Here is a 27,443-nt window from a genome sequence, read left to right on the forward strand (position 1 = left end):
ACATTGGGTAATATAGCAGCCTACCCTAGGCACTTACGGCACAGAGGAATTGATGACCTAGGCCAACTTCAGCCATAGCCAACTCGGCCCAGCCCCATTCAACGTCATCCTATTCCCTTCATTACCTTGCCTAGGTACTAACCTTACTTCCACCGCCGACCGCGACATCCCATCTTCACCTGGGCTTCTTCTCATACTCTGCTTATTTCTACTCCACGACCAGGAACAATAGGCCTGGATGTAGTCAGCTTCAGCGCATGAACCATCGTATTGTATCGCTTCAATCGACCCATGCTTGCCCCTCCCCCGCTAGCTACGATCTACCTTGCGCTTGAAGCTCTCGTCCTTCACCCGCAGCCTACCAGCTCCTGTCCAGGCTCCCGGCTTAAACGCGCGAAATAGACCACCTTGGATTGTATTGAATACCTCTTTCCGCAACACCTGTCGCGATTGCCCTCGACAAGTCGTCAGAATGTGGAATGACGAGGACAATAACCCGTACGGCACCAGCTTTGACAGGCGGGACTCACAGTCATCGTCTGTCAACCCGACGTCCCCGTCAACTCGTAATTGTACGTCGATTACCCATACCATTTCACTAGACAGCATTCCCAGGGTCACCCCCTAATCGTTGCTGAGATGGTTGATTCAATTCTGTCAGAGGACGAGGAAGAAATCAATGATACTTACGATTTTCTCTCAGATCAATCGTTCGAGCCACCTCAAACACCAACCTCTGGTAGCGATGATGAGCATGGCCAGTTTGGCCACGGCGGTGGTAACGACGATGGAGACTCGGCGCAAGATACCGGCCCCAAGCGCAAGCCCGGTGGTTACGACAGTCGCATCGAGCAGATCCTCTACGAGAACCCCAAATTATCTATCCTCATCACGGATGCTGGCAAGAGTCTAGAGAGCGGCGGCAGATATATCGTGTACACTATTAAAACTGGCGTACGTCCATCTACTGCTAGTCCTCCGAGGTATTTCACTGACGACTACGTGACAGGATCTTGAAGTGCGCCGCCGATATTCAGAGTTCGCTTCTCTGCGCGATGCCCTTACTCGCCTTCACCCTACCTTAATTGTTCCTCCCATCCCTGAGAAGCACACGATGGCTGATTATGCCGCGAACCCTACGAATGCGAAGCAGGACCAGCAAATCATTGATCTCCGAAAGCGCATGTTGGCAGTCTTTTTAAATCGCTGCCGCCGAATGGACGAAATCCGAACAGATGGAGTTTGGTGGCGATTCCTGGACCCTAATGCCAGCTGGGTATGTCGTGTCTCTGAATGCGCAGATGTCACTACTAACTGCATAATAGAGCGAGGTCTTGCATTCTCATCCCGTGTCGTCAATTCCCAAGTCGATCTTGAAAGCGCCTCCGCTGGACCCCGCAAATCCAACTCCCGCGCACAGCTACTTGCCAATCCCGGCAGCATCGGCAAAGCTCAAGACGGTGGCTGGTACCAATCACGACAATAGCTCAGGCCACATACAAGCAGGGCCTCACGCCTTTGGCCGGTTTCCACCTGAGGGTCACAATCTGGGTGAACAGGAGCTGGACCCTTATTTCATCTCATACGAATCTTCGATCAAGGAACTCGAACAGCTTCTTACTGGCCCAATGGAAAAGGTGAACAGACGAACTCTCAGTCATCTCTCCTCATTGGCGGCCGATCTTTGTGAGCTAGGATCCGTCTACAACGCCTTTGCGGTTTCAGAGCAGGCGCCGTCACTCGGACCGGCTATTGAGCGAATAGGCCAGGCAGCTGATCTATCATATATCGCCACAGAGGAGCTCTCAGGCTCTCTGGGTGCTAGCTTTGCCGAACCCATGCGTGAGCATGCGCAATTTGCGGGTGTTGTTCGAAGTGTACTTAAGTATCGTGTGCTCAAGCGTGTGCAGCAAGACTTGACTAGCGAAGAGCTGAACAAGAAGCGAGCGCTGCTCGACCAACTAGAGCAGAGTGAGGCCGAGGCTCGAAGAATTGAGAATTACCTCTCCAGCAGTCAGCAAATATCACCACCGCCAAAGCGATCGACGAGCCTTAAGGAGCCGTCCTCTCATCAACGGCGTGATGGTGGCCAGGACGACACCGAGTCCATCGACTCTGACTTTCCTGGGACCCACGGGGAATTTTCCTCGCACACACCTTCAGCCAGTCAGGGGTTACCCGAAAGGAGTACCAGTGCGCCGTCTCATAAGAAGATGCCCAGTGGGAACTCGATAACGAACAAGATTTTTGGACCCATCCGACATGCAGTACAAGGGGTCGTTGACGTCGATCCAGAGAGAACACGCCGCGATTTGATCGGAAAGACGAGAGAGAGCATCGGTCAGTTAGAACAAGCTCAAGTTGTCTCGGAGCGCGATGTCAAAGAAGCCAGCACGAGTGTTCTAAAGGATATGAAGCGATTCCAAAAGGACAAGGAGGACGACTTGCGACGCTACATGGTGAGTTTATGAGCTCAGTCTTGACTAATCTTCGAAGCGCTAACGTCCACCAGCTCGCTTATGCTCAGAGCCAGATCGAGTGGGCCAAGAAAAGTAAGCAACAATGGGAGGAAGCTCGAGCAGAGGTAGAGAAGATTGACGAGTCCTAAACATGTTGTACTCTGTTGTTTTGTGTGCCTGATGGGATGGTTCGAAAGCCGTAGATGATAAGAGGAGAGGAATAATATTCCCATATAATTCATTGACTTCTTCTCTGCTGTGGTCTCTGCACTGACACTTATATTATAATTTATCGTGAAGTTGCGCAATTCTGCGAATTTGGTGTAGACTTGTTGACGATGAATTATTGGTCTCGCCAGGAAGGCCAGAAGTCTGACACTGAAGACCGTGTAAATGTCTCAGGAATGCAGACCTTACAAATAAACATTGCAAGTCGTCTCTGAAGAAAAAAAGTGATTTTATGAAATCTAGGTCCAGCCTGAATGGCTGCCTACCTCGACTTGTTATATACCAGGTTAAATCTCCATTCCTCTCACAAGAATACTATATGACAGAAAAGAGCAAAAAAGAAAAATTCCTATTTTCTTTTTTTTTAAAAAAGAAAAAATCGCAAATACTCTCAAAGAGCTCCTGTCTCCCAAAAAGTAAGCTCCATGCCGTACCTCAATTGGAGCTTGGGAGCATAGTATGCGGTTCTGTAAGTGTTCCTTATCGATAAGCATTTATTATAAAGGACAGTAGCTTCATTGTCGCAACAACAATCAAACCTCCCCCAGCGCATCCTCACCACAGTCATCGCGATGGCCCAACAAGATGGGCCCATCGCCTCCATCGCGGAGCCGGGCATCAAGGCTCAAGGACAACTACTCCACGAAATGCGCAAGGAGGTCGCGAACCTTCTCAACAGGTCTGCTACTGGCTTTCCCGGTGCGCAGCCCGTAAGCTTCGCCCGTCAGCATCTCGAGGAGCTCGCTCAGCACGAGTAAGATTGACATGGAACGCTATCTCGCGACCTAGAACCTACAGCTAACGGTGATCTTGTAGTTACTACGTAGTTGAAAAGTCCGACGGTATCAGATATCTCCTCTATTCGACAACAGACGAGAATGGAAACGAGGCTCACTACCTAATCGATCGCAAAAACGACTTTTGGTTCATCACGAACAGGAGCCTGCACTTTCCTCTCGAGAACTCCCCAGAAGCATTCCACACGAACACGCTGATCGACGGTGAACTGGTTTGGGACACAGGCTCCGACGGGAAGCGCGTCCCCATGTTTCTGGTATTTGACTGTCTGGTGCTGGATGGTGCCCTGCTCATGGAACGAACACTCGACAAGCGGCTCGCATATTTCGACCAACGATTCTACCGCCCCTACAAGAAGCTTTATCAGGAATATCCTCAGGAACTAGAGTTCCAGCCCTTCTACGTGGAGATGAAGAAACCCCAATTTGCCTACGCCATTGATATGATGTTCAGAGATATCCTCCCCAAGCTAAAGCACGGCAACGACGGTCTGATCTTCACCTGTCGCACCACTGCTTACAAACACGGCACCGACAACCACATCTTGAAATGGAAGCCGCCAGAGGAGAACACTGTAGACTGCCGCCTGTCCCTGGACTTTGTGGAAGTTGAGCCCAACGACGAGGAGCGTCGCGAAGGCATCACTGAGCCATTCATTGATTATGACAGCGTCCCCAAGGCTGACTTGTACGTCTACGCAGGGGGTAGCGGCCCCGAAAAGTACGAGTATTTCAACAGCGTGTTCATCTCCGAGGAGGAGTGGGAGACTCTCAAGTCGCTAAACGATCCGCTTAACTGGCGAGTGGTTGAATGTAACATCGATGAGCAAGGTCGGTGGCGCATTGTGCGCTTCCGTGATGACAAGAACGAGGCCAACCACATCAGCACAACTAAGAGTGTGCTTCAAAGCATCGAGGACCGGGTTTCGGAAAAGGACCTGTACAGAGCAGCTGGGGAAATCAAGAATGCCTGGAAGGCTCGGGCGAGTAGGGGCCCTGCAAGATAGATTAATCGACAGGCAAACACGGCGTCCGGGAATATTGGTTCTGTATCGATAGGGCAAGGCGTTGGGAAAGGATTATGGATAGGAGATTCTCATATTTCACCACTGCACCACATAGCATCTCGCAAGTTTGATTTGAACAGACACACCTTCATAAATACATTCATAGCCTATATGAAATTAGGAGATATTGACAAACCTCAAAGCAACATCAACATCAAGAATTCGGCGCCGAAATTAAAAGTACCCATGCTGCGATATTGAACTTTTTGATCTATACCTAGCTCCCGGCGTCCCCTTATTCATTACCTAGGTACGCAGCATAGCGCAAGCCAAGAGCGGATTTACAGATCATCTCAATTCCATTTCCAGTTTGGATACCAAGTCCAATGCCAGTTCTGACCGCTGAAACTCCAATTCTCCTAACGTGGTCCTTGCACGTCTTGCGAGTGCTTTCTTGCCATTCCTTTCCTTGATCAAGTTTTCTCAAAAGGGCAGCATATGCGCCGATTACTCCGTCCAAGCTCAGAGTGCAAACATGATAATGGCCACCAGCATAACGGTGCAGCTAAGATTGGTGGTCCCGCTGGTACCACCCCACCCACGAGGCTCGGGCTTCTTGGTGCCTCCTGAGACGACAACAGGAGTCGGAGTAGGTACAGTAGGCACAGCAGTAACGCTACCGGATAGACCCGGCAGTAAGGTATTGTTGGCGGTTGGGTAAGGTGGGTAAGCAGGAGGCGGAACCATGATAGTTGTTGTAGAGGTCGGGGGCACACCAGCAGTTTCGTAAACAGTCGTTGTGGAGCTACTGGAAGGAGAAACTGACACGATGGGTGAACATTCTGGGCATTTGCTAGTCAAAGTGACAGTGATGAATGAGTCGGGAGCTGTGATGGTCTTCTCAACAGTGGTGTACTGGGTGACAGTGCTCAGACCTTCCCGAGGAGGATAGAGACTTTGAATGGTAATAGTTGTGTGCGGTTTAGGGAGGGGCGAGGACACCTCGAAAGTTTTCGTGATGGTCTCAGGGCTGGCGGTGGTGAGGGCATCGGACGAACCAACAGTGAGAGAAAAATCGGTCTTGCTCTCAGTCACAGTCTGTGGGTTACCAGTGACGATGGCATCAGATGGACCACTGGTGAGAGAGAAATCAGTTTCGTTCTCGGTCACAGTCTGTGGGTTGCCGGTCACGGTGGCTCCAACAGCATCACCTGAGGAGTCCTGGGAGGCTATGTCGTTAGGTACAGTGACCGTGTAGCTCTCGGTCATGGTAACGACCTGAACCTCACAGTATTCGGTAGTGCTCTCCCGTGTGGTGACAGAAACAGACAGGGCTTCACCAGGCACAGTGACATAGCGGGTTCCAGTAACAGTTGCAACCTCGGTGACCACATCAGCATTCGAGGTGTAACTGACGCCATAGATTGTAGATAGAGCCGTCTTAGTCCTGTCTCTAGGGGTCAGTGGCTTCTTGGGCATCATAAAAGTACCTGGGAGTCGGGGACATACGAGATTGGGTATGAAGCACCGGTGCTCTCGAGATGGCGAGCAACGTTGTGCACCTGATCACTTGAAAGAAAATCGACAGTGCCGCGCTCCTGATCGTGGAAGAACTTCAAGTTGGCTGTTACCTGGTTAGTTTGTCACAAGCCGTGGCAACAACGAGTTCCAAAAACATACCATAGACTGCGCCAACAACACCCATGCCAAACATGACGGGAATTGCACATATGATAATCACAAAAGCAACAAGCAGCTTGACGAAGAATGAAGATCTCTTCGTCTTGCTATCCCCGGACATTCGAGGAATTTGGCCCTCGCCCTTCTCGGAATCCATCAAGTCCGCCACTGGAGATGGAATCAGCCTTGGAGAGTACTGGAAAACAGCTGTGGACGTACTTGGATCAAGATTGATAGTAAGTAATACTGGATAATCAAAGTGACTGCTAGTGTGATCAGCAAATTATTCGCCGGGTAAGTAAAAAGACACGGGAGCAGTTCGTGATGAGAGCGATGCAGCGCCTGATGCCCGAGACCAAGTGGAAGACAGTGCTATAAGTAACAAAAGAAAAGAAAAGAAAATATACCTACCGGTCGAGCGGATAGAATAAGGCCTTTTCTGGTTGGAAAGACAAATTATGTTAGACGACGTTGGAGTAACGAAGTTTGGAAGATGGAGGAGTAGAGTAGAAACGAGGGATGAGGAGAGGAAGATATAGTAAGGGTGGGAGAGGGAAAGGAGCGGACGGCCTGCTGAGTGATTCAAGGAAAGAAGTAGGGCTGGAAGGAGGTTCCATGGCGGCGAGAGAAGGCAAAATCAATAAACAGAGCAGGAGAGGCAGTGATTCATTATGGCACCAAGAAAGAGCAGGGCTGCATGTTGCTCTGCTGGCTGGTTGGCAGCTGGAAGCTGGCAGCCAGTGGCAGGCTTAACGCTTGCAATAACTCTCAACATCCTGTCTACCAGCACCTACCTTAGGAGAATGGAGTTTCAAGGTGAAGCAGCGATCACAAATCTTGAAGAACGGAGAATGTTGGCTTACATTGAACTCAGGCGATTTCAGTTGCCTTGTTTCCTTCGTTAGTCGCGTGTCAAACGGGAGTTGAACAGATCTTTCAGTGGAAAGGCGACTAAAAATACCAGCCTGTTTTAAAGAGAGAAGAGGCATGAAATAGGAGGGAAGGAAGAGAGGTCGCATTCTTCTTCTAAAGGAGCAACGGCTCAACTTGTACTCAACAGCTTGCCACCAAAGCACTACAGGCAGTGGAGATAACCCTCGCAACACCATCTTCTACTTCCATCAACGGGAGATCCCCTTTCATAGGCGAGTACAAGTTAATTATCCCGTGGGCTGCCACTTACAGGATAGCAAAATGATTCGACACGCGGCAAACGATGCGGCCAAACTTGTGCAACAGAGATCTATCCTGAATTGCTCCAGGCCGAACCCGCAAGGGAACTTTCTAGCATGAAACCTCAAAATGGAGGCTCTGTGTGTCAAATTCGCCTCACGGTGAAATGAAGCAAACATACCATGGTCGTACATAAACAGCTCTGTTGCAACGATTCCAGTATCACCGTGTTCGCAACACTTGTATCCAATGCCGTGTATGTACGTACCAGCAGAGCCAGTCGAGTTGAATTATCGGTTAATTGATGAGCTTCAAGATACGAAGATTAATATGTGATGACAAAAGGTAATACAGAAAAGGTAGTGCTCGTGATGTTGCTGTTTCTCAACTCTCACCTGGGAGCCGTTAACTTGGGAGCTTGGCATGTCCCTGTCCATGGACCATCTACATTGACTTCAGTAACCAACGTGGAGTTCCATTACTGCCTAGGTAGGTAGTTAAAGGTACATATATTCAGAAAGCTATGCCTGAATATGGCATCCCTCACGATTCCTCGAACGACGCTTAGTTGTCAGACACCGCGGGCCACATAATCCCCCATCAGGAGCCACGACCAGTAGACAAAACAGTGGTAGCTCACAATGGATGTTTTCGTTGGTTACTTTAACCTATACCTATCTCCAAGACAGGGAGCATTCTAGCAAAGGACATGAATAGGGCGATCATGAGAGGAACAAATTAACGTCTTGGTGTAAAGTTCCAGATCGGAGCCAAATTCCCGTCTCAGTCAATACATAAACCAAAAATGACGTGTAAGATTGTCGAAAGGGGGTTAAATAGTCGTGCAATTGTGATTCAAAAAGAGACTTGAGGTTGGAGTTTTATGTAAGTAGCTAAGGTACCTTAGCCAAAAACATGAGCTCAGTAGAAGCATAAACATCAAGGGCATATCCTATTGGTGGGGCAGCAACCCAGGCTGTTCAGGCAGTGACTCAATTAGGTATAAGGTAGGTACCTAGCTTAGCTCTCTGGTGCTAGCTTTCCTACCGTGAGGTAGCTCGGTCAAGGAAGCTCCTGTTCATGCTGCTTGGCTACCTACCCACCCAACGTCCGTCCCCCATCGAAGTGGAAGTGGAAGTGGAAGTGGAGTGGCTAACGTCCAAAACCAAAAGTAAGGTCGCGTCGCGCGCACGGAACACGCCTCCGCTTATCACAAGAACATCTCTCCCACTTCGTGTCTGACCTTTAATTTATCGTCGCCCTCGAGATTTTGCTGTCTTTACGATACCTAACTCCATCGCTCTGAAATTACCATACTGGCGCTGCCTCCACCGGTGCTGGTATTGCAGTGGCCAGGTCTTTGCTACAGCAAGCGCATGCGATGCGGTGTTAGGACAATTACGCACCCCAAATTTCGTATCCCAGCAACTCCAATAGTCATAACACACCGTCTGCCGAAGCATTCTTATTGAGTTCGCTCCTAGGCCCTCCAGCTCCTTCAAAAGAAGAATTCAATTGGCGGTTTTTGTATAGCGCATGATGGCGCGTCGTCGGCGCGTCGAGAAGCCTGCCCAAGTGGAGGAGGAGGAGGAGGAGGAAGTCGTTGAGCGGGAAGATGAGCAAGACCAAGAAGAAGAACAGCGCGAAGAGCGCGACCATGACTCAGAGAATGAGGAGGAGGGCGAGCAACGCAGCTTGACTTTCGACGAAGAAATTTCCTGGAAACCCGCCAAGCCAATTCCTACGAGCACTCTGATAAAACGACTCGACAAATTATCCAAGGAGCTCTCCGATCTCGATCAAGGTGCCGCCGACCTGGACTCCATCAGAGATGTGGCCAAACAATTGGGACACCGTAACCTACTTCAGCACAAGGATGGCGGTGTCAAGGCATACACAGCATGCTGCCTAGTCGATATTCTTCGACTCTTCGTTCCCGATGCTCCTTTTACCGACGACCAGATCAAAGTGTGTTTAGCACGATTCTCCATCTATATCTGTACCATGCTAACATGCTCCAGATGATATTCACCTTGTTCATCAAGGATATCCTGCCGGCTCTGCACGATCCCACAAATCCATATGACAGCCAGCACAAATACGTTTTGGCATCTCTTACGGAAGTCAAGAGTATTTTACTCCTCCACCAAATCTCCAACGCTGACGATCTACTGTTACGACTCTTCAACAGCACATTTGACGGAGTATCGGCATCTGGTTCTAAGGCAGCATCTGAGGAACAGGTCGCTAAAGACGTTGAGATTCACCTGACAGAAATGCTAATGCAGTTGATTGACGAGGCCGAGAGTGTGTCGGCTTCTGTTGTCGACGCGATTATCAGTCAGTTTCTGAGAGCTGCTCCTCCCGGTGGAAATCGACATAAAGGACAGAACGGGAATCAATCCACTCTTCTTCTCAAGGAAGAACCACCAGCATATGTCATGGCGAAAAACATATGCAATGGATGTTCCGATAAAATGGCACGTTACGTGAGTCAATACTTCAGTGACGTTATCCTTAACGCTTCCGGCTTCGCTACCAAATCCAATGGGCAGCGACATGCGGATGATTCTGATGATGAAGACGGGACTCTGGGCCCATCAGAGGCAGATCTGAGGAGTCTCCGCCAAGCCCATCTACTCATTCGTGAACTGTGGCGAGCCGCCCCGACAGTTCTTTCCAACGTGGTACCGCAGCTCGATGCTGAGCTTTCAGCCGACAATGTGCATCTTCGTCAAATCGCCACAGAGACGATTGGCGACATGGTTTCAGGCATTGGTGCAGCGGGACCACCACCTCCTCCTTCGTTGGAACCAGCGGCTTATCCTCCCATAAAATTACTGGACGACACTCCACCCCCAGCCGTCGAGAACGTCTTGACAAAACCTTACTCACCTCAGTCTTTTGCTCAAATACATCATGCCGCGTATCGCAACTTCGTTGGGAGAAAGAATGACAAGGCCGCCATCATTCGTGCGGCTTGGATCTCTGCTGCTGGTTATATATTGGCCACGTCTGCAGGGGGCATTGGTCTTAGCCGCGAAGAGGAGAACGAGCTCATCAAGGCACTCTACGAAAAGCTCAATGACAGCGAAGAGAAAGTTCGGCTGGCTGCGGTACAAGCAGTCGAGCTGTTTGACTTCCGCGACATCGTTCTGAAACTTGGAGCTCTCGGAGGCGTAGAGAAGACTGGCTCAATATTTGCCAGCTTGGCGGATCGATCTCGTGATAAGAAGCCCGCCGTACGTGTTGAAGCCATGGTTCTACTGGCAAAGTTGTGGTCAGTTGGTGCTGGGGAGATTGCTGATGGACAAGAGGCTGTCATATCCTGCTTAGGTGGTGTGCCTTCCCGCATCCTCAGTGTGTGGTATATCGGCGATGAGGATCTCATCATTCTTCTTGAACGGGTCATGTTCGAGTGTTTGGTCCCTTTGAAGTATCCCTTCATAAAGGGCGCAAAATCAAAGGCGGCCTCTCAGTCGCAGACGGCCAATAGCCAGGCGGATCAGGACAAAATTCGCGCAGAGAGGATCCTACTGTTGCTTAAGTCACTGGATGCGTCTGCCAAGAGGGCTTTTTTCATTATGCAGGCCCGTCAGCCCCAGGTTGCTAAGGGAGTTGAAGTATTCATTCAGCAATGTGAAGCCTATAACGGGGGGGTGATCAATGCAAACGAGGAAAAGGTCAAAGCCGCCTTGAGCAAGACCTTCCAGTGGTTCGGTGCGTTTTTCCCGGATCCGCTCAAGGTCCGTAGCGATCTCCAGAAGTTCGCGAAACTCAACGATCGCCGTTGTTACCAGCTTCTCAAGTTTATTATTGCATCCGATACCGAATATCTACATGTCCGAAGAGCCATCAAGGAGTTGATTGCCAAGGTCCAAGGTAACCCAGGGTCAGCGAGCTGTTTGGATACCCTCATCCCTCTAATTTACCGGGCCGGCTCTTTGATGTATAATCGGAGTCACTTGGCTACAATCATGGACTACTCCAAGAATGACAAAGCTGGATTCTCTACAGTTGCCCATGAGATCTTGAATGATATATCACAGCGAAATCCTGCGCTTTTCAAGGCTCATTCGGACAATCTCAGAAAGGAGATCATCAGCCAAGCACCGTCAGGCAGCCAGCCTAACGAGCCCGCCGTGGTGGATATTCTCAAGGCATACTCGTCCTATTCCAAAAGATACCCCCAGGAGATTACCTATGACAAGAAGTTCATTCAGGTTCTTATGGACTACGCCTTATGTGGGGTTCCTGCCAGAAGTGCCAAGTATGCCGTCAACATTCTGCTTGCTAAGAACGATGACAAGAGTAAAGTTACCGCCACCGCTCTTCTGCAAAGAATCATGAAGGACTTCAAGTATGGCTCGCCGAATTTCTTGACAAGGTTGGCTGCAGTCAGCCAGCTTGAACGTCTAGCACCAACAGTTACTCTAGACTTTGATGAGACAATCAACGACTTGACAATCAAGCAAATTCTGCGTCAAGTCCGTACTAATGACAAGAACCCTGAGGTTTCCTGGGTCGAGGATGAGGACATGAATGAGGAACTACAAGCAAAATGTCTTGCCATGAGGACACTGGTCAATCAAGCGCTCGCGAATCAGGACGACGATGACTCCCTGACTCGAGTGAAACTGGTCTTTAAACTCCTGAAAGAATTTGTGGTGCAAGAAGGAGAGTTTTGCAAAGTCAAGGATACTCCATTGGCTCACAAAAAACGACTCAGACTTCTTGCTGGACTTCTGATCCTGAAACTATGTACTGTCAAAAAGTACGATGACGAGTTTGATCCCGCTAGCTTCAACAAGCTTGCAGAGCTCGTGCAAGACACAGAACTTGAGGTTCGTCGTCATTTCATGGAGAAATTACAAAGCTACATCACTCAAGGAAGATTACGGGCGAGATTTTACACAATGCTCTTCTTGGCTGCTTTCGAGCCAGCAGCAGAACTCAAAAGCCGGGTAGAAACCTGGTTGAGATCCAGAGCCCGACTCTTTGCTCAAAACAGGGCTCACGTACTCGAGGCCATGATTAGTCGCTTCATTCCTCTACTGGCTCACCATCCTGACTACAGCTCTGACGTTGATGACCTGGCTGATTTCGCCAACTATTTCGTCTTTTATCTTAATACTTGTGCAACAGAAGAGAACATTTCATTGATCTACAAGTACGCTGAGCGTGTCAAGCAAACGCGCGATGCACTGAACCCCGAGGCTAGTGAGCGGATATATGTGCTGGCTGATATCGCAATGGCAGTCACACGCAAGTGGCAAGAGAGGAAAAACTGGGTTTTCCAGGCTTATTCGGGCAATGTCGGCCTGCCAAGCGGTCTTGTGCAAAGCTTGCCGTCGAGTAGCGTTGCCCATGAGATTGCCCAGAAGCAATATATGCCAGAAGAGCTGGACGAGAAGTTGGACGAACTGCTCAAAGCTGCCGATCGCAAGAAGGTTTGTGCTCCTTAGTCGCTATGAAGATTACTCCTAATGATTGATCATAGAAACGAAAATCAACGGGAGAAAAGCAGGATCCTCCAGCAAAGAGGGTGAGAACTCAAATCAAGACAGTCATCCGAGAGAAGCGTGATAGCAGGCCCAAAAAGGTCCCGAAACCTAAGAAATCCAAGCCAGTCAAAGACACACCGCCGCCTTCAGAACGTCGTCGCAGTGGTAGAGCTCATAAGGTGTCTGTCTATACAGAGCGAGAAGACGAAGAAGACGAGGAGGAGATGCTGGAGGGCGTGGCCGACTGGGAATATCCAGAAAATGATAGTGAAGGTGGCGAGGCCAGTTCAGGCGACGATGAATCAGAGCTTTCGGATGCTCCCCCAGAGGAAGACGATGAAGATGACAGTAATAAGGCATCGGACAACGACGAGCCTCCAGAACCGGAAGCGGATAAGCCTGGAGAACCCAGATTCAACGGAAGAAACGCAGCTCCAGCACTGAAGAGCAGGGGTGCGTCTAAGCCACCTGTCAAGGCCAGTGTTCTTGCAGAGGTAAAGCGACCAACGAGGTCAACGAGGTCACTACGGGGCAAGGGCACAGACGATATGGAAATTGATGCTGACGAGTAATCAAGGGGCCAAGTACCATGGTTGGGATTACAGGATGCCAATATTTTGAAATCATGCCTCTTCTATTATTATTGGGTCTAATCTTTCTCTCTTATATAGGTACAAGAGTGGTGACAAAGCCGATGAGATTTGGGGAGTCCGTTTGGCTTCTATCGTACAGGGAAGGGAGTCTTTGGTTTGTGGGTAATTGTCTTGTCGTATACCCTCTCATACGGGACTCTAGCAATAGCATTTCGTTTTCATGACATTTCAATCTCGATTTACAAGTCATGAGCGACCTCAGACTCATATTGTATGTACCTAAAAGGCCAGTCCTGTACATGTCAGGTATGGAAAACATGTAAGCAAACGCTCTGATATTGATTTTCACTCCCTGTCCTAGCCCAGCTGTACAGCGCCTAGTTCTCCCGTAGACTCCAAAATGAATAATAGACCAACCTGGAGGGAGGAAGAGACAGCTGTTCGTTTCGTCGGTTCCTCATGACCCCGTCATTCCCTTCTGTGCTCACAGAACTCGAGGCTTTATGTACAAAACAATGATGAAAATCCACCAGTCACTAACTCTCTGTCTTTGAAACTGAAAATCCCGATGCAAAGTAAATTTGAAAAGAACCAAGAACGCCCCTTTGTCATCGAGCAAGATGCAGCCCAAGAGAACAAGGCCGGGTAGTAAGGTATACATACAGTGGCGAAATCTTTGTTTCACATGCTGCTTGAGAAGCGCCCGCATATAAAATCGGAAACTCAAGGATTGGCCTCCCTCGCCACGCGCTTAGCAACAGCATTCTTATGGCCTGAAAATTCGAGATGGGTCTCAAACTTCTTAACCGTCATATCTGGGCCAGGTGTATAGAGCTTAGTTGTACAGTCCAGGCAGCGGATACGCGGCAGCCAGGCATATTTGACACCTTCGGGCAGAGGCTGGCCTTGGATAGGTAGCTCTGTCACGGGGTGCAGATAGGAGTACTTCATCGTGGCCTCAAACCTGTCGCCACGGTTATAGGTCTTCTCTAATTCCTTGAGGGCATTGACAAGCCATTCAGGGGCCGGGGGCTGGAGAAGCATTGCAGTCAGTACCACTGTCGATGTGCGTATTATTCAAAGGCTTGGTGACCTACTGATGGCATGTGAGAAGACTGTCCAGGAACTGTCGGAGGGGCCGGTAATCGGCCAAGTTGACCTGGCGGAAGGGACGAGGATGGAGTTGCTGAAGCGTGAGGCATAGCGCTGGACGGGGTCGAAGGTGGCGGTGGCATGGATCTTGAGGGAGTGGAGGCGCTGGGTGCTCGTGGGAAGGACACTGGTGTCTGAGATGGCGGCCTCAAGTCTGAGTAGTCGCGGTTCATCAACCGCCTCAGCTTGTCGCGAGAGAGCTTGAGTGTCACGATCAAATGCGACGGCTCTTCTGTTTCCTCTCTGAACCGGCGGGAGGTCCTGGTCTCGTGGTGATGTGTGATGGCACTTGATTCAGGGGTTTCAGACCGGCCGAGGTTGGCCATTCTTTGCTGAGCTGCAGATGCAGCACCGCGCATACCTCGTGTTCGAGCAGTACCACCCGTGATTTGTGAGGGAGCGGGTGAATCAGGAGCTGAATCGTCGCTATCATCTGAATCTGAGATCTCTCCATCACGTACAACGCGCTTCGCCCTGGGGCCAGCAGCCCTTTTGTAGAGTCTACTCTCGTCAATGGTAGCTGCAGCCCCAGGCAAAACAGAAGAGACGACCAACGTTCGAATGGTTCTTTGCCTTTCTCTGAGATCGGGCAGCTGGGGACCTCCTCTTCTGTTGATCGATCTCTTCTGGCGACGCTGCTCACGGGAGAATATCGTTTCGTTCCGCTCCAGATCGGCTTCGCTGAGTTCGTAGAGATATGGTGCGTATTCCTTGGCCTGCTGCTGCGGTCGGAAGACAGTGGGGAGAGGCGTCTGGAGGAATGCGCCGACGAGATCAGGGTCTTCGACTGGTCGACCATCGAAAGGATGGCCAACGCTGTACAAACTTCTGGTAAAAAGTTGTGTCTGCTCTCGAATACAGTGTGCGATGGCGGTTGTAAATTCGCCAGATAGGGACAGATCCCGAGCCATGTTGGCAGCAAAGTCCTCTGGCGAGTTTGACGGGTTATTGATTTCCCATTCGAACTGGTCAACAAGGGTATGCTGGCCAATCGTAATATTCAGCTTGACGAGGATTCGCATCTCGTCGTTTTTGTATGCTGAATAGGGGAGCTCGGGGTCAAGCGCATCATCTTCTGAATATACCAACGGGTAAAAGTCATTGAGCTGCTCCCGCATTTGATGCACGACCTGCTCGTATACCGGTTGAGACGCGGGGGGCTTTAGACCCATATCTTCAACAAGTTGCGCGGCGAACAATTCGACCTGTAGAAGCCTCTCGTGCAAATTCCAGGTAAAAGTATCGCGCAGCTTGATCTTATCCCACTCAACCTCTAAACGCAACGGGACCAGCTCCTCGTGCTGCTCGGCCTGCTTCAACATATCCTTGCGCTTGTACTTGAGGGGTGGAGTCGTTCGTTGGCCAGGTCGGGGCTTCTGGGAGGGATAGATGATTCGTGAGGGTCCTTGGTTCTCTGTGTATCCATTGGCGAAGCCATTGTAGCCCTCTCCGTAGAGCCTCGACGGGGGGAACCATTGACGATACTCGGTGCGGACCTGGCGGTATTCTTGGATCTTGTCGCGCGTGTCGCTCATTATCTTGCGTGTCTGGTCGAGCTGACCGCCGAGCGCCGCGGCGGCGATGGCATCGCGGGTGATGTACCGCTCGACCATGAGTTTATCAAAGGACTCCTTCGTGCGCACTGGCATATTACTGGGAGAGTTTGAGGAAGACACATCCTTATCTGCGCCTGTGGCAGCCGAGCCCGTGGCCGGCGCCGAAGACGTTGACGCGGAGGGCTGAGCGGCCATGTTCAGACGGTAACGGGGCGCGGATCGCGGTCGCGGGTCGCGGCGCAGCGGAACTGCCGCGTTGGAAAGGAAACAAGCGAGAGTTTACAACTTTTTGTGTTCAGTACGCGGCGGATAGTTGGATGTCTTATCTGAGTGTTGTCCTTGGCCGGTGGAAACGGCGTTGTTGGGTGAAAGGCTAAAGGTTAAAAAGCGCGAGTCGACAAGGCTTGACGATTTGGTAAGTTCAGTTGCCAATGCTGGTGCAGGCTGGGACGTGAGGATTTCTGCCACGCTGCGACTAGGACGGGAGTTTGATCAGTCAGGGCGTCCTGTGGCTGGATGTAGTTGTACATTCTGTCGGGCGTAATTTCCCACTCAACTTGATGTATCTAGACTCGGCTGCGCCACTTGTATCTATATCAGGTGTGGCTTGTAATTCGGTGACTACCTGACAGTTGCTCGTCGTTGAGTTGATGTCTTCTGCGTGCTTTCTTGTAGTACTTGCTCGTTGTTCTCATTACTTGTAGTCTGTCTGGTTTTTCTTTTATCTCTGATATGTCTTGGGATACCTCATGTTACTATAGAGTTAGCAGTCTGGAGTCCCAAAGCACGACTGATCCTGAATATTTCATTAAATGACAATGCCAAATTACAGCGTATTACTGTTCTGAGCTATGTGATTAGGCTTGGTGTTTGGTAGATCATAAGGGCTTATGTTTATTGATAATATTTATTTTCTTGGCTGATTTTGAACCATGACACATGAGACCAATAATGAGCTTTTAAGCTTAAGGTTGTGTTGTCGATGTTGATGTATGACTTATAACGGCTGAAGTCAAACAGCTTGCATGTGAAATGTCTATATATCGAATCCAAGTCATGATACACAAGTGCTCCATCTAATAAATCGCCATATAGCAGCAAACTAAATTTGTGAATTGTTACTGAGAGCGGGACCTGGATACTCTAGGGTAGCCGACAGAGGCTCACAACGGACGGGAGTGGCCGACAGCCCAATATAGAAATAGTCCAGGGCTGGATGAAGTCATGATTTATAGCATGTGCTCATGGCCCCTCATTATCGAGACTGCCTTTTTAATTAAACGAATTGTGTCGCAAAAAAGGTGGTTATAACGTGAGAAAGTAAACAAGTGGAGAAATACAGCACATGCCCAAGCTCCCATATTAGAAAATCCTTTTACCGAGTGAATATCGTCGAGACAATGATCTACCAATGGCTTGGATCATCAAGGATTCCTCCCGTCCGTGTCTGCAAGCATGTGGCGGCTGCTTGCGCACACAAATACGCCCACACTGCATGGATATTTATTCATTGATCCTATAGTCGAGTCATCGAGGAATGGCATGAGCTGGGCCAACAAGAGGCCCAATATGTATGCAACGACTCCTCGGGGAGAGTCACAACAAATCATGACAATATACTAGGCAAATACCTGATGCCAAATCCGGTGGATGGAGGTAGCTAATGAATAAATACTGCCTCTTCAGGCTCTATCCTCCATCACCGTACCTGAGATTGACCAGAACCCCTCCACCAAATAGAAACCAAACCAAACCCTGTTGTCGAAACCCTCCCAGCTCAAACCCCACTTCCAAGTCCCCATTCCACACTGGGCGCTATTCGTATTGGATTGGATTCTGGATTCTTGTGTGCGCGTGCGACTGACCCAGCCTGACTTGACTTGCTCAAGCTTCCATCCACTCTTCCCCGGCATTTGCATTTGCAGTTCTTCTTTCAACTTTTTAAACCCAACGAGTCAACAAATATTGCCCATCATGTCGTCCGAGACCAAGGAAACCGGTGAGTCCCCCCCCGGAAAAAGCGTTACAAAGCGCTACAGTGCCCAATTAGCTGTCCCATCCCATCCCATCCCTTCCATTAAGATCTCAGAGCTCCTTTGTAGCTCTGCCGTGCACTGGGCTGTCACGTCGGAGGCATACGACTGTTGCTGCCCCTCGTTGCTCCTCACTGCCCCGCCACCACAACAACATTACTGCGAATGCCCTCGTCATCAGTACCCCGCGATGGCCTCGCATGGGCACACCAATTTCGTCGCATTGAGCTCTATTGTGCTGACATAACCACACAGACTACTCTCTGGCCAACCCAGATACCCTTACCAAGTACAAGACCGCCGCTCAGATCTCCGAGAAGGTCCTTGCTGAGGTCTCCAAGCTCGTCGTCCCTGGCGCCAAGATCGTCGACATCTGCCAGCAGGGTGACAAGTTGATCGAAGAAGAAGTTGCCAAGGTTTACCGAGGAAAGAAGATCAACAAGGGTTCGTCACACACGCAAAACTTGGTCCATGGACATCGTTGAAGCTGACGCCACTTAAAAGGTTTCTCCCACCCCACTACCGTCTCCCCCTCGTCCTACGTCACTCCCTACACTCCTCTCACCTCCGACGAGGCTGAGGCCAATACCGAGATCAAGGATGGTGAGGCTATCAAGATCCAGCTAGGCGCCCAGATCGATGGCTTCGGTTCCATTGTCTGTGACACCGTGATTGCTACCCCAGAGGACAAGGCAGGCGACAAGATCACCGGTCGCACCGCTGACCTGGTTCTCGCCAACTACTATGTCAACGAGCTTCTCCTGCGACTGATGATCCCCCCTGGTCTCCTCGCCCAGGGCAGCGAGGAGGAGAAGGCCAAGGCTGCCTCCCAGAAGGCCCCTACACAGGCCAAGATCACCAGCCTCCTAGAAAAGGTCACCAAGGCCTACGAAGTTAACCTCGTCGAGAGCACCACCTCTTGGTTGTTCGACCACAACGAGATTGAGGGCAGCAAGAAGATTGTCCTTGCCCCCGCCGAGGGTACCAAGGGCGAGGGCGTTCCTGAGATTGGTGAGGTATGGGGTGTCGAGACCGGTGTCAGTCTGGGCTCGGGCAAGGTGAAGGGTCTTGATCAGCGTGCTACCCTCCACCGCCGCACCAACCAGACCTACGGTCTCAAGCGACCCACCTCGCGAAAGATCCTCAACGAGGTCCAGAAGAAGTTCGGCATCTTCCCCTTCAGCTTGCGACAGCTTGAGGACGAGCGTGATGCCAAGTCTGGTGTCGTTGAATGTGTCCGAGGCAACGTCTTCCGCCAATATGAGCTAGTTGGTGACAAGGACAACTCCCCCGTTGCTCGATATCTCACAACCCTTGGTAAGTCGCACGTCGAGAGGTTGACCAGTTCGAGAGTTGATACTGACACGACATGCAGCCATTACCAAGAACGGTATCACCAAGCTTGGTGGCCCACCTCCTCTGGACCTCGAGAAGTATGAGTCCGACAAGAAGATTGAGGATGAGGAGGTTCTCAAGATCCTGGAGCAGCCCCTGGCCAGAAACACCGGCAAGAAGAAGAGCAAGCCTAAGAAGAAGACCGCCAAGAAGGAGGACGATGAAGAGTAAAAGAAAACGACAAGATAAGACGGACAAGCTGGAGAGTTGCTGAACAATTGATGAAAGAATCCGAGGATAGGCAAACAAGAATCAAGTCAACCAGGATGCAAACCCAACATTCAGGCTCACAAGCTTCTCTACCGTTGGACGAGCTATGCGGATGAAAACACTTCCATCGAACAGAGTGGGCAGCTGGATGGTCAATATGCATGATTGGAATCTCGAAAAGCGAAACACACCGTGTTGGTCAGGTGGTCTGGCATGACCAGAAAGATATATATAAGTCTAACACAACCTGATACTGATCAACCATGGAATTCTGTCTATGTGATGTATGTTTGCAAGAGTTCAACCGAACTGATTGAATCGTTGAGGCATACCAAGGCAGGCTGGGCGCAATAGCGATAAGACTGACAAAGATGGTTAGCGAGAGGCAATATGACTGAGAATGCAAATTAGGGAGAACCCACGATACTGCGCACATATATTTCTGCGCAGGGGCTGACTCCCAAAGTGCTGAGTGAGCGTGAACCACTCTTTGTCACGCCCGCTGATGGCGCAGACCCCCTGACAGCATATGGTTTATGACGATATATGGCAGCAAAGTGCGGAGAGGAGAGGTCAGACAGTCGTCCAGTTATTGGTGATGTGGCTGCCTTGAGTGCTGGGACTTGCAGATAAGGGATGACCCGGTTGAGTCGTCGTTGAAACACAGTACCAACAGTGCCATGCCAATTTGATGTCTATTACTGTTGGCATAAGGCATCATATACCCGTCGTACTGTTAGCTGCAGATATGGAGGTGAGCCAAGCTAGCCCCTATTTATCCATTCATACAAACAACATGATGATTGACGCTACTCTCGAGTGTTATTAAACATACAGACAAGATGGACAAAAAAAAAAAAAAAGAGTTCGACATGAAATGATTGAGAATGTATGAGCTATCAGGCTCCAGCTGCACTCAGTAGCATATTGAGCGGGAGCTAGTGGATGGGTTGGGAAGTGAGTGTGGGTGGCTGGTTGCTGGGTGCGAGGGAGGAGAGCTCTATTAACTTCATTACCTGGAAGTTCAAGCTATTTTACCATGGGTTAAGACCCAGAGCTCTATGTGGAACTATGTAGAGAGATTAATAACAAGGGAAAGGATGAAAAAAAGAAAGAAAGATAATGAAGTAAAAAGTAGGAAAGGAGGCGAACTCGGGAAGGTGAGCACATGTAAATGAGTAAAGCCAGGGAGGGTGCTTAGAAGCTTCGGTGCAACAGGAGCCACTGAAAAGTAAGGTATCTTAGTGGAGGACCTACCTAGACACAGGAAGCATGAAGAGCCACTTCCATCCCATCCAGTCCCTTCCCGGTTCACGAAAGTAGCAACCTAACCCGCGGTTTGTACTTGAACTATCACATATAAATTACTGAATAAGAGGCTGAAAGAAACGGAAAGAAAAGAAAAGGGAAACAGATAAGAAAAATCGACTTTACAGGTCAGGAACACTCTTTTCTCCCCGTTATCCCTGGGTCGCCTTCCGCCCCCTGGTCCCTTGTCTGTCCGACCCGCGCCGTCAGCTCCGGTGCATGCATGCACTGACACTGACTGACACTGGGTCTGGGTCTTTTTTTTCAAGGACTGACCTGTCGAGGCGAGGAGGCAGGCAGGGCGTTGACCATAGCACAGCAAAAGCCGAGTCTCAACCTGCTACCCACCCACTCTCTCTTCAACATCATCAACCCGCGTTCACGACCTTGAAAGACGCGATAATATTGCAGTAATTCATGCTGCTTTCCAAGATAAAAGTATTAAAGCATCTGAACCCCCCACTTTTGTGCATTTTATTTCAAGAACACTGCTAACTGAGCTACCTTTTAGCTGGCCTAGAGAGGTGCGCTGCCCGTCCCGCGGCAACTGGCACACGCAGAGAGAGGCACACACACAACAGACCACCACCACCACCACCACCAGGTCAGGCACGCCAAAGGCCGGCACAATGATCTCGTCAAATACCCGCACTACACGATCTCGTTACTCTAGCCCCGCGCAATCACAGAATACCAAATGGAATGGAGTACTCGACGCGTCTAAGGGGGCAACCGAGGGTTCAAGGGCTTTCATGCAGCGCTGGCTAGAGCCGACCGTGCAGAGCAAAGCGAGCTTCGAGGACGATGGGTTGGTTCGATATGGCGTCGTCGAGAACATGGCGCCCCTGGGAAGTCTGCCCAAACCTAAGAAGACGGGACCGGAGACCAATTCAGGAGTAAAGAGGATTATATTGCGGCCCTCAGGGGGAGGTGCTGCCAAAAATGTAGCGCAGATGGGCTCGAGCGACCCAGTGGTGGATGTTGACGTGGACGTGGACGTGGACGGGGATGCGGATGCGGAGGCGGATATTGCGATTACGGCGAGAGCGGCAGACTCTTCCCCTCCACCTGTGGCTCTACCCCCTACACCGCCACGGAGAGTATCTATTATTCTCAAAGACGCAGCAGCAGCAGCCGACGACGAGAACGACGAAGACTACGACCCGAGTCGACCAAAGAGACGACAATCAGGCCGCACATCTCTGGGAAGACGGTCGCGACGCTCCTCTGCCGGTCGCAGAAGCTCCATCGTGACTAAGCCCACAGTAAAGGAGGCAAAGGAGCGCAGAGAATCGGAGAGGGAGCCGAAGAAGACTGCAAAGTCAGCGGAACTAGCAAAGTCTTTCAAGGAGGTCGAGGAGGATGAGGAGCTGGAGGCAGCAGGGGCAATCACAGCAAAGGCGACGATTCACGCAGCTGAACCTGTAGAACCTGAAGACAAAGAATTCACGGACAAGGTCGTCGAGGCTGCAGTGGACGAAGCCCTAAAGCACTATCGATATCCGACCGCGTGGGCTCTGCGGACCCTCTACGATGAAAGATCAAGCGACCCGCGGTTCGTTGCCATGATCGAGGAGGTATTCACGCAAACGGCAGATGAGGCTACGATGCAAAAGTTTTCCAGAGAGATGCAGAAGAAGAAGCGAGAGGGCAAGAAGGACAACCAAGGCTGCTACTATTTCATCCCTCCAACGACCAACAGCAGATTCACTCCTCACAAACCCAAGGCCGCGCCGTACGGCAAACTCCTGCATCACAATCAGGTGGAAGAGGTGGTCGAAGTAGTAGAGGTCGAGACTGAAGACGAGTCAGAGGTGCATATTCTCGACTCGGAGGAAGCAGAGCAAGTGAAAAACGCTCATCGACATCCAGCTCGAGCTACCAAGAGGGCAAAGACATCTCACTCTCGCGCTCACTCTTCTTCCCATCATAGCAATACCCATCCCCATACTCAGACTCACGCCCACCCTCACTCGACCCGCAACACGCCACGGAAAATGTCTTCAAGTAACCAACCCCAAACACCCTCGCGCAAGCGAAACAGACGAGACTCAGCATCCAGCGATTCTTCTCTCTCATCAGCCCTCAGCCTCTCGTCGCCTGAGGCCATAATGGGCAGCCCAAGCCCTGTTCGTCGAACAGGCACTGGCACCAGTCGCCCTGGGCCAGTTGGGCCCGACTCCAGTGATGCGCCAAAATCTCGGCCAATCACCACCCGCCGCAAATCACTCGCCTCCAAGGGAGGTGCCAGTAGCAAGGCCAAGCCCAAGACCAACAAGCCTGCTGCTACTAAGCAGCCATCACCCCCAGCTCCCACACTGTCCACCTCAGACATCACCAACAGCATCAAATTCAAACCCACTGATGCACCCGCAAGTGCGACCATCAGCGTGAGTGCCGACGCCAGTATGCCAGGAAGGGTTTCTGCTGGCCAAATCTTCCCAAACCTGCCTACGAAATCAAAGACAGCAAAGAACAAGGGATCATCTGCCCTGGCTCCAGCTCCATTCTCGGCTGACGACGCTGGCCATGATAACGACGACTCCTTCTGGGATCGGAGACGCGATGCGCAAAAGTTTGCCAACAGTGTCACGGCGACTGAGAGTTCTATCCGAGGGGGAGACGAAGACGAGGACCCCTTCACAACTCCCGCAAAATCGACGAGGAAGACGCGTCAATCCATCGCCGCCGCAGGCTCTGCTTCAGCGGGAACGACAAGATCCACGCGGTCGGCGAGCAAGAGACCTCACGACGAGATTGACTCTGCCGTGTCCCCTGTTGCGTGGTCTTTCCAGCGTGAGGACAGCTCAGTCGGAGGATCACGGGCTGCGACGCCCACGCTACGCCCCCCAAAGAAGCCGAGAACTGGCCTTCGTATCAAGTCATCGTAAGTTTACATCCCAGTCATCATCTTCATTACCAGCTACTTGGCGTGCATCACAAAATTCACGACTATTATCATCTGCATATCGCTCTCTCTGCTTGCACCTTTGGATGAGACTCATGGATGCGCGTGAGAGATCATTCATGCCATGTCTTTGACTCTTGGCTTGTCTTATCATCAGCCTCGAGGTTTTGCCCGGGATGACTACGCCGTGACTCCCTCATTTCATCATCATTCTGCTTTGGTCGGATCATGCTAACCATATATGATTTCTAGCCCTGTCAAGAAAAGAGGAGGAACAGCTGCTGGTGTCCCTCGGCTACAAGGAGAAGTCCTAGCAACTAACGGCGTAGCCAAAGATCAGGTATGTATTTTTTGTTTTGTGCTCATTCGTTCATGTTGTGCAAATTCGCGACACGCGCCCTGGACTTAACCACCAAGATCGGGTCGCCAACATCATGGACTTTGGTGGGAAATTCACCAGATGGTGGCCAATTTTGCGACTCTGTACCTTGGGCCTTGTCTTGCCGGGCCTTGGCCAAGATGGCCTACCACTCACTACTGTATGGGGTAATTTCTGGTGGCCCTCGAAGATCCGCTTTTCCGAGCCAGCCCCCAGCAGTTGAATCAGCAACCCGGAGCCGGTGACCAGAGAGAGCCAGGGACGTGTTGAAACGCGTAGCGCATCGTGTCGTATCGAATTGCACAGGCTGAATTGAATATATTTAGCATGGCTCGCTTTTGGCTAACTCTACCCCCCTTTCTCTAGGTGTCGGACAACGACGAAGATTGCTCTGCCTGCGGCGCCGCTGGCGATGTTGTTTGCTGCGATGGATGCCCACGGTCATTCCACTTTGAATGTGTGGGCATGATAACCTCGGACCATCTTCCCGACGAGTGGTTTTGCAATGAGTGCTTGTACAAGCGATACCCATCGCGCATGCCCCCGTACAAGGGTGTGTTTGCCGCTGCCCTCATCAATCTGGAGAAGAGCATTCCTCGCGCATTCAGCCTCCCTAAGAAATTGCAGACCCGCTTTGAAGGCGTCAAGGCTGGTGCCTATGGCGAGTATGAAGAAGTCACCACCATCAAAACGACCAAGTGAGTGATGTTCCCAATAGGAACTTCAATTCTAGACGTGCTGACAAAGGCTCAGGAGGAAGAATGGCTACGAAGAGTTGCCGGACTTTTTCAAGCAGCGCGATGAAGGACAGGCTGTGATCTGCCACGGCTGTCAAAAGCCTGCCACAGATGTTCGAGCCATCATTCCTTGTAGCATTTGTCCCTTCTACTGGCACATTGACTGCTTAGATCCTCCACTCGCTGTCCCGCCTGTCCTCAAGACCTGGCGATGCCCTCTACATCCAGAGGAAATAATGGCCGAGGTCCGCTCATTGGCACCTGCTCATCGTTTTCGCAAGATCAAAGGATCGCAGACCATCGTACCAGCTCTCTCACGCGGTACCAAGAACAACGGACACATTGAAATTGACTGGGAAGATGAGCCCGAGCCCGCGAACAACTCCGGCTGGCCGGATCCTGACTCGTTCGGTCGAGCTTACAAACTACCAGCAAAGGGCATTGTCCTTGATTTTATTGAGCAGTAGGTCCATTACTTGTTTTCGCATATGCAACTTTCTAATATCCGTCCAGGCTACGTCGTCAACATGCTGGCTATGGCCCTCGCCATGATGAGTCCAGATGGGTGTCGTATATTCCAACAACTGGAAGCGACCGAAGTCGACCTCTCGCAGGCTCCGAGTTACAGCGGACTGTCGATGAAATGCAGTTAGCATTGACCCTGACCAGTCTCAAAGAGCGCAAGTCAGACGGCGTTGACCAACTGATCACGGCCCTTGTGGTAAGTCGTTGCAACGAAATTCCCTCACCACACGTGTCACCTTACTGACGATCAATCAATCAACAGGAGACAGCTGATGCCAGTGTTTTGTCACTCATGGCTAAGGCAGATGCCAGTAATCTATCTACTGGTCATTTGACAGAGAGCGACAAGTTTAGTCTGCGCGTCCTTCTAAATCAGATGGATTCCATGGGGGCTCGCATTAGACACCTGCTTGGCGAGCCGGAGCCTGTTGGTATTTCCGCTACCATGCAAGACCAGGATGTCATACCGAGCATCCTTTCCCCCCAAGACTCAGCCATTGCTGAGCCACTCGACAAGGTTACGGCACATCCTGTCACGGAGCCCACGCCCCCTTCTACCATTGACCACGCTGAAGGCTCTATGGATCTCGACTGAACAACCACAGCTCTCTCTGTCTCTTTTGAGTTTCTACCTGACATTCACAAAGAGTAATTGCGATACGATCGGTTCTCTGTTCGAATTTACCATAGTCTTTTCCCTATCCTAATTCATTATCGGAGGAATCAAACAGGACCTTTGTACGGATTTCTTCAACCTTTGCATGTATCTATGCAAGCGCCTAGCGTAACATTACGCAACCACTATCTGCAGTGCTGTCTTCTTTTCGCGCGACCCTTTTGATTATGGATCGCCGGAGTTTGGAGGGCTTCGCTATTTGAATCACGAACCCTGGTTATAGAGACGATCTAGATGCTCTTTGTCTCCATCAATTCCGCCTTGTTATTTCCATCTCGTCTGAAGAGGACCGTAACCCAAAGGCAACCAAAACACACACAACCACCCCGCCTCTGAGCATCACAAAAAGCCCAAGCATCGTCTGATCGGTGCCCTTACCTCATCCCCCCTTTGTTTCTTTCTTTCCAATTTCTATAACATGCACGAAACCACCCTTGAAAACCCAGTTGATGGTGGACATGACACTAGTAGCAGCTAGTAGACAACAGGGCGGATTCGAGGTGAACCAGCGCTGCGCTAACTACTCTTTGTTTGTATCATAGTTGAGAGTTGATGAGGAGAAAAAGCGACATTGATCGATTCAGCCACCCGGGACGGATTCAGAGGCTGGTGCGATAGAAGTATTTGTCAATATGAGAGAGATATGAGACAGAAGACGAGATATATGATTCTTCATCATCTCAAGACTGGCCATCCCCCGACGAAACGTGATGTGGTACAAAATGTCAGAAAAGTCTGTCCCTGAAGTCTGCTTAAATTTTCAGGGTGCGCCCGATGCCAATGTCATGATGTACCGCAAGTCTAGACATCTTCGATCCCAGTTGTGCACCACAGAAACTCCATAAAAACATCAATTGCTAAGTCGTAAAAAGCTCAAAGACGTAGATACGTCAGGAGGCTCTTGCAAATCTTTTAGTTTTAATATACAACAAACCTCTAGGAGGCATGGCTTGCAAGGTTAGCCACTCCTACCCAAGGGTTGCAAGATGAAATCCTGGCATCGTCCTTAATGCCTCAAACAGTCCATCCCCAAGCCTGTCATCGTGTCTATCATCAAACGCTGACGTCGGGCTGGGCCAGACCTATACCCAACTGCCGTTTTGAACAAGAATCGTAGTGTTTT

General features: G+C 50.5%; 6 protein-coding genes across 6 annotated transcripts; 5 read left to right on the forward strand and 1 right to left on the reverse strand.

Moving 5' to 3' along the window:
* Positions 1-91: 91 nt before the first annotated feature.
* Positions 92-2,808, forward strand: FOBCDRAFT_218110 (uncharacterized protein). Its single transcript, XM_031176469.3, has 5 exons — positions 92-572; positions 704-954; positions 1,010-1,276; positions 1,326-2,459; positions 2,513-2,808. The coding sequence occupies exons 1-5, from the start codon at positions 473-475 to the stop codon at positions 2,606-2,608; spliced, it is 1,848 nt and encodes a 615-aa protein (XP_031047602.3). The 5' UTR covers positions 92-472; the 3' UTR covers positions 2,609-2,808.
* Positions 2,809-3,224: 416 nt separating this feature from the next.
* On the forward strand, positions 3,225-4,718 carry FOBCDRAFT_218112 (mRNA capping enzyme, catalytic domain-containing protein). The gene is made up of 2 exons (XM_031176470.3): positions 3,225-3,441; positions 3,504-4,718. The coding sequence occupies exons 1-2, from the start codon at positions 3,260-3,262 to the stop codon at positions 4,489-4,491; spliced, it is 1,170 nt and encodes a 389-aa protein (XP_031047603.1). The 5' UTR covers positions 3,225-3,259; the 3' UTR covers positions 4,492-4,718.
* Positions 4,719-8,883: 4,165 nt separating this feature from the next.
* Positions 8,884-13,666, forward strand: FOBCDRAFT_290195 (armadillo-type protein; the record flags this gene model as incomplete). Its single annotated transcript, XM_031176472.3, has 3 exons — positions 8,884-9,312; positions 9,366-12,794; positions 12,845-13,666. The coding sequence occupies 3 exons, from the start codon at positions 8,884-8,886 to the stop codon at positions 13,418-13,420; spliced, it is 4,434 nt and encodes a 1,477-aa protein (XP_031047605.2). The 3' UTR covers positions 13,421-13,666.
* A 498-nt stretch (positions 13,667-14,164) lies between these two features.
* FOBCDRAFT_290197 (uncharacterized protein) lies at positions 14,165-16,521 on the reverse strand (the record flags this gene model as incomplete). The annotated part of the gene is made up of 2 exons (XM_031176474.3): positions 14,539-16,521; positions 14,165-14,473 (listed from the first exon to the last, which is right to left on the reverse strand). The coding sequence occupies exons 1-2, from the start codon at positions 16,342-16,344 to the stop codon at positions 14,165-14,167; spliced, it is 2,115 nt and encodes a 704-aa protein (XP_031047607.2). The 5' UTR covers positions 16,345-16,521.
* A 1,529-nt stretch (positions 16,522-18,050) lies between these two features.
* Positions 18,051-19,867, forward strand: FOBCDRAFT_22907 (peptidase M24, structural domain-containing protein). The gene is made up of 4 exons (XM_031176475.3): positions 18,051-18,148; positions 18,438-18,626; positions 18,687-19,499; positions 19,558-19,867. Exons 1-4 carry the CDS (start codon positions 18,124-18,126, stop codon positions 19,746-19,748), a joined length of 1,218 nt encoding a protein of 405 aa, XP_031047608.1. The 5' UTR covers positions 18,051-18,123; the 3' UTR covers positions 19,749-19,867.
* A 1,857-nt stretch (positions 19,868-21,724) lies between these two features.
* On the forward strand, positions 21,725-26,239 carry FOBCDRAFT_198680 (uncharacterized protein; the record flags this gene model as incomplete). The annotated part of the gene is made up of 6 exons (XM_031176478.2): positions 21,725-23,982; positions 24,256-24,343; positions 24,749-25,080; positions 25,136-25,582; positions 25,633-25,840; positions 25,907-26,239. 6 exons carry the CDS (start codon positions 21,725-21,727, stop codon positions 26,237-26,239), a joined length of 3,666 nt encoding a protein of 1,221 aa, XP_031047611.2.
* Between the last annotated feature and the right edge of the window lie 1,204 nt (positions 26,240-27,443).

The sequence above is a fragment of the Fusarium oxysporum genome, chromosome III (genome assembly GCF_013085055.1).
Source record: "Fusarium oxysporum Fo47 chromosome III, complete sequence".
In the NCBI taxonomy this organism is placed as follows: domain Eukaryota; kingdom Fungi; phylum Ascomycota; class Sordariomycetes; order Hypocreales; family Nectriaceae; genus Fusarium; species Fusarium oxysporum.

What these genes read in the sequence shown, in the direction of transcription:
- FOBCDRAFT_218112 (XM_031176470.3), top strand. Translation starts at nt 3,260, where the DNA reads ATGGCCCAACAAGATGGGCCCATCGCCTCCATCGCGGAGCCGGGCATC. An exon ending in GAGGAGCTCGCTCAGCACGA is followed by an intron (nt 3,442 to 3,503) that starts GTAAGATTGACA and finishes GTGATCTTGTAG; the next exon opens with TTACTACGTAGTTGAAAAGT.
- FOBCDRAFT_218110 (XM_031176469.3), top strand. Translation starts at nt 473, where the DNA reads ATGTGGAATGACGAGGACAATAACCCGTACGGCACCAGCTTTGACAGG. An exon ending in TGTACACTATTAAAACTGGC is followed by an intron (nt 955 to 1,009) that starts GTACGTCCATCT and finishes ACTACGTGACAG; the next exon opens with GATCTTGAAGTGCGCCGCCG. An exon ending in ACGACTTGCGACGCTACATG is followed by an intron (nt 2,460 to 2,512) that starts GTGAGTTTATGA and finishes AACGTCCACCAG; the next exon opens with CTCGCTTATGCTCAGAGCCA.
- FOBCDRAFT_22907 (XM_031176475.3), top strand. Translation starts at nt 18,124, where the DNA reads ATGTCGTCCGAGACCAAGGAAACCG. An exon ending in GTCCGAGACCAAGGAAACCG is followed by an intron (nt 18,149 to 18,437) that starts GTGAGTCCCCCC and finishes ATAACCACACAG; the next exon opens with ACTACTCTCTGGCCAACCCA. An exon ending in TCGATATCTCACAACCCTTG is followed by an intron (nt 19,500 to 19,557) that starts GTAAGTCGCACG and finishes CACGACATGCAG; the next exon opens with CCATTACCAAGAACGGTATC.